The 6,000-nt window shown below is 43.7% G+C and overlaps 1 protein-coding gene across 2 annotated transcripts in view; it reads right to left on the bottom strand.

The window, feature by feature from the left end:
* The window catches only part of PRRG4 (proline rich and Gla domain 4), a 39,857-nt gene extending 34,782 nt beyond the window's left edge, over positions 1-5,075 (bottom strand). The window contains exon 1 of one of the 2 annotated variants that reach the window (XM_040328305.1): positions 4,765-5,075. In XM_040328305.1, coding sequence (XP_040184239.1) covers positions 4,765-4,805 — 41 coding nt within the window. In that variant the 5' untranslated portion in view covers positions 4,806-5,075. The remainder of the gene's footprint in view (positions 1-4,764) is intronic. The other variant, XM_040328304.1, reaches the window with a different exon arrangement.
* Between the last annotated feature and the right edge of the window lie 925 nt (positions 5,076-6,000).

Genomic DNA, 6,000 nt, shown 5'->3' on the forward strand with positions numbered 1-6,000 from the left:
CCACCACAGGGGGTCACTGTGACTGAATTTTCATGCTGTAGACTTACAGAGCTCTTGCTGTAGAATCGCCACTGCAACTTTGCTCTTGCTAGAGACTTGCCATGCAAATTTGCTACAAATTGGGAAAGTGTCAACTAGAACTTGTGCTTCAAGTGATTTTCAAGTGTACAAATTGCCAGTAAAAATGTGCAAAAACAATTCAACACTGTTATCCTTGTTACCTGGGATACACTTGGTCCCCAGGGGGACTAAAGTTAACCTTCACTTAAAAGTAAAAGAACCGTTCATATGCCTTTTCCCCTCATTCCCACCTGTAACATATTTTTTTTTTATAGGAGCGGGTACCTTTTTCTGACAGGTACCTGCCCTTTTTGCCTAAGCAAGAATTACATCAGTTCAGCCTGCCTGAAAACTACTTGGATATGTCACAAATCCCAGGAGGCTGTGGGACCATTCTAACAGTAGCACGTGCATGCGCAGTGGGAAGCTGGCTGTAAAACAGCAGGAACTCACAGCCATATCAAAGATGGCAGTGCACGGAATCCAAATAATCGACTCCGTTTCAGGACAGAGCTGGACTCAATTGGCTGTAAGTGTCTGTTTCTTAAAAGTCAGTATCTACAGTATTTGTAGCTGTTGACTTGAATTTTTTTTTAAATCAACTAAAGTTCCTCTTAAAATAGTTTTCTTTAACTGCTTGCCGACCAGCCGCCCGCTGTTTTAACGGCGGCAGGTCGGCTCTGCTGTGCGAGAGCACGTAGCTATACGTCACCTCGCCCAGCAGCCAATAGGAGTGCGCGCACTCCCCTCTTGTCCCTGACTCCCGTGCGCGTGCCCGGCGGGCGCGATCGCCGCTGGGCACCCGTGATTGCTCGTTACAGAGCGAGGACCGGGAGCTGTGTGTGTAAACACACAGCTCCCGGTCCTGTCAGGGGGAGAAATACTGATCTTCTGTTCATACAATGTATGAACAGCGATCAGTCATTTCCCCTAGTGAGGCCACCCCCCCTACAGTTAGAACACACCCAGGGAACATACTTAACCCCTTCCCCGCCCCCTAGTGTTAACCCCTTCCCTGCCAGTGGCATTTTTATAGTAATCAATGCATTTTTATAGCACTGATCGCTATAAAAATGCCAATGGTCCCAAAAATGTGTCAAAAGTGTCCGCCATAATGTCGCAGTACCGGAAAAAAAACAATGATCTCCGCCATTACTAGTAAAAAAAAAAATATTAATAAAAATGCCAAAAAACTAACCCCTATTTTGTAAACGCTATAACTTTTGAGCAAACCAATCAATAAGCGCTTATTGCGATTTTTTTTTTTTTTACGAAAAATATGTAGAAGAATACGTATCGGCCTAAACTGAGGAAAAAAAATCGCTTTTTTATATATTTTTGGGGGATATTTATTACAGCAACAAGTAAAAAATATATATATTTTTTTAAATTGTCGCTCTATTTTTGTTTATAGCGCAAAAACTAAAAACCGCAGAGGTGATCAAATACCACCAAAAGAAAGCTCTATTTGTGGGGAAAAAAAAGGACGCCAATTTTGCTTGGGAGCCACGTCGCACGACCGCGCAATTGTCAGTTAAAGCGACGCAGTGCCGAATCGCAAAAAGTGCTCTGGTCTTTGACCAGCAATATGGTCCGGGGCTGAAGTGGTTAATATTCAGAAACAGCAACAATGTGATAGTTTTTTGCACTGGTTTATTGTTGGACTTTGTACAAATAATATATAAAAAAATCCAATAAATGAATCTATCTCATCTGGATAGCCAAACCTGCTCGTATCTGTTCTAGAAATATCACCATAATAATTCTAGGATCATAGTTTAAAACGACACATTGTGCAATCGGGCTCCATACAGTCAGTCAATGTACACAACTCTGCTAGTGGCAGAAAACCCAAGGCAGTAAAGTGTGATCCTTTCTCCTGTCATGGGTCACCCTGTTCATGGATCACAGGGCCAGATTCACAAATGAGATACGACGGCGTTTCTCCTGATACGCCGTCGTATCTCTGTTTCTATCTATGCGGCTGATTCATAGAACCAGTTACGCATAGATATCCATAAGATCCGACAGGTGTAATTGTTTTACACTGTCGGATCTTAGGATGCAGTACCGCGGCCGCCGCTGGGGGGAGTTTGCGTCATAAACCAGCGTCGGGTATGCAAATTAGGAGTTATGGCGGATCCACGACAGTTTTTCGCGTTCGCTATGTCGCCGCTAGTCAAGTTTCCCGTCGCAAAGTTAGTCTTTTTTTTGGTGCCCTAACTTTAGTCAGCAAGTGTATTGCTGTCTAAAGTATGGCCGTCGTTCCCGCGTCGAAATTCAAAATTTAACGTCGTTTGCGTAAGCCGTCCGGGAATCCGGAAGTACGCTACGCGCGTCGCCGTTCAAAAAAATGACGTCACGGCACGCAAAGCACGGCGGGAGTTAGGAAACGGAGCATGCGCGGGAGCGCGCCTAATTTAAATGGCTCACGCCCATTTGAATTGGCCCGCCTTGCGCCGGAGGCCGCGGGCGTAGTTTTCATCGCAAGTGCTTGGTGAATCAGGCACTTGCGATGAAAAATTGCGGCGGTGTAACCTATCTAGGATACGTTACGCCGCCGCGATTCTACGTGAATCTGGCCCACAGTCTTTAACCACTTATCTACCGGGAAAATATTTTATTCTTTCACATATGTTAAATTCTGTATTTTGTGCTAGAAATTACTTTCAACCCTCAAATATTTATATTTTCAGAAAGCAAAGACCCTGGAGAATAAAATAGCATCACTTGCAATTTTATTTTTCGCACCATATTTGTTCAGCTATTCCTTCAACATAATATTACAATATTTACTAAAATAAAAGATGGTCCTGCATCGAATAAATAGATATGAAACATTTTAAGCTTTAAAATCACGTGAGCCCATGAAATTGCTAAAAACTTTTCCATAGGTGATGCTTTAAAAAACTTTACAGGTTATTACTTTAGAGTTAAAGGAGTTGTAAAGAAAAAAAAAATTTCACCTTAATGCAATCTATGCATTATGGTGAAAAAACATCTGGTGCTGCCGGCCCCCACGAGCCCCCGTTATACTTACCTGACCCCTCGAAAGTCCCGCGCGTGGTCCCGATATCCTCTTCGCCGCTCAGCCTGGCCGCTGATTGGCTAGATCGGATGGATTTAGAGCAGTGCAGCCGTTGGCTGGCGCTACTGTCAATCACATCCAGTGACGAGGCGCGCCGAGGGGCGGGGCCGAGTGATACAGTGAGTGGCTATGGTCGCTCACTGTATCACGGGAGCGCGCCCGCAATTACTGACCACCATGCGAGCTTTCTCGCATGACTGTGGTGAGTAATTGCGGGGAGGACCAGAGACAGCCGCCGAGAGACCCCAGAAGACGTGGATCGGGGCCACTCTGTGCAAAACGAACTGCACAGTGGAGGTAAGTATAACATGTTTGTTATTTTAAATGAAAAAAAAAAATTCCTTTACTAACGCTTTAACCACTTGACCACTGGGCACTTAAACCCCCTTCCTAACCAGACCAATTTTCAGCTTTCGGTGCTCTCACAATTTGAATGACAATTACTCAGTCATACAACATTGTACTCATATGAAATGTTTTTCTTTTTTTTCACACAAATAGAGCTTTCTTTTGGTGGTATTTGATCACCGTTGGGTTTTTTATTTTTTGCGCTATAAAAGAAAAATTCTGTAAAAATAAATACATTTTTCTCGTTTCTGTCATATTTCTCACACACAGCATATGCATAGCACAAATTACACCCCAAAACACATTCTGCTATTCCTCCCAAGTATGGCGATACCACATGTGAGACTTTTACACAGCGTGGCCACATACAGAGGCCCAACATGCAGGGAGCACCATCAGGCTTTCTGGAGCACCCAGGCCAATTCTGACATTCCTCTCCTACATGGAAAAATCATCATTTATTTGCTAGAAAATTACATAGAACCCCAAAACATTATATATGCTTTTTAGCAAAGACCCTAGAGAATACAATGGCGGTCATTACAACTTTTTATCTCGCACGGTATTTGCGCAGCAATTTTTCGAACGCGTTTTAAAAAAAAAAAGTTTTGTGCTTAAAAAAAAAAACACAAAACAGTAAAGTTAGCCCAATGTTTTTGCATAATGTGAAAGATGAAGTTACGCCGAGTAAATAGATACCCAACATGTCACCCTTCAAAATTGCACACGCTCGTGGAATGGCGCCAAACTTTGCTACTTAAAAATCCCCATAGGCGACTCTTTAAATATTTTTACTGGTTATATGTTTTCGGTTACAGAGGCGGTCTAGTGCTCTAACACATGTGAGGTATCTCGCTCTAACGTTCGCAGAGATACCTCACATGTGTAGCTTCAACACTGTTTTCATATGTGGGCGGGACTTACGTGTTCGTTCGCTTCTGCATGCGAGAACACGGGGACAGGGGCGCTTTATGGATATGGATAATTTTATGGAGAGGACTAAGAAGATATAACCATGCCAATGGTATAGCAGACAACATATAGCACAGTGAGGAAGGTTTGTGGTCCAGGCTGTTAGGACAGTCAAAATTAGAAACAGCTTGCATTACACCAACAGTGTAGCACAAGCCAGCGGGGACACTTTCCGTGCTGCCCCCCTGCAAAGTGCTGCCCTAGACCTGGGCCTTGTTGGCCTAGGCCAGGATACAGCGTTGGGTGGAGGACATATTGGCTAGTACAATGCAAATCCACAAACGTTGAACTCTTACCTTAACGTGAGAGCCAGGTAAACATTGTTGAGTAGACTCATCAGTACCTGGAATGCCGAGATCTAATAAGGCGTGTACTCCGTTCCCTAGTTATTCCAGTAGAAGAACAGGTTCCGATCAATAGAGAAAAGTCCAAGTAGTAGTATTCTAAGTTCTGCTCATATAGCTTCCTATGAAAGGCATAGAATCCAAGAAATGGTCAATCCGTATCCTGGGATTCTCGAATAATGTCTCTTCTGTTCCTCTGGACGCAGACTCCCATCCATACCAGGAAGTGAGCAGCCAGGTGATACATCCAGGTGGCTCCTCCTGCCAGAGGTGGAGTGACATAAGATACATGTACCTGTCTTGTCTAGATCTGCAGTACATCTGTGTCACTGAACAGGAATCTACAGAATGAGATTAAGTCCTGCTGTACAGGTTTTGATAATATAATAATTGCCATTGATGAGTGTATTTAGAATAACAGTTTAATAATGCAGCGATGAAAAAATAAATATTGTACAGACAAATGAATGGAGTGCATTATCTATACATGCCAATGTGTACATTTCCCCCTGGTGATGAATATGATTACTTCCTGTCCTACCACATTGCAGCGGGTATAAGTGGGTCAATTCTGCTCCTATGTAGAGAGACAGGAATGAGTTAGAACCCTTTCCCACTGATGGGGGTGTCATTTTGTCACGCTGGAAAGGTGCGTTACAGAGCGGCAATAGCGCATCAAAATTATTTCCCTTTAGAGACTTTTCACATCGCTGCGCTGCGTTTGTGCTGTGGTTTGAAAAGTCCTGGATGCTGCATCTTTGGTGCGCTTTTAAAAAACTCACCAAAGATGCACCTTCAAGTGAAGTCAACGGGAGACCGACCAAAAATGCACCAAAATAGCACCCAGGGTTTGTCTTTAGGTGTGTTTTTGGGGGTCATGTGGCAAAAATATGCTGGTTGTTAAAGAGCGAGCACCCGCCAGCATCCTTAAAGCGGAGTTCCACCCAAAAGTAAAACTTCCGCTTTAAAAAAAAAAAATTTAACATTACATTCAGCCGAGTTGTCCTAATGACAATCGGCTGTTTTTTTTTATTTTATCCCCGTACATACCGTATTTTCACCGCCGCTTCCGGGTATGTCTTCTGCGGGACTGGGTGTTCCTAATTGATTGACAGGCTTCCGACCGTCACATACTGCACGTCACGAGTTGCCGAAAGTCGGTGCGCAGGCGCCGTATAGAGCCGACTC

The sequence above is a fragment of the Rana temporaria genome, chromosome 11 (assembly GCF_905171775.1).
Source record: "Rana temporaria chromosome 11, aRanTem1.1, whole genome shotgun sequence".
NCBI lineage: Eukaryota > Metazoa > Chordata > Amphibia > Anura > Ranidae > Rana > Rana temporaria.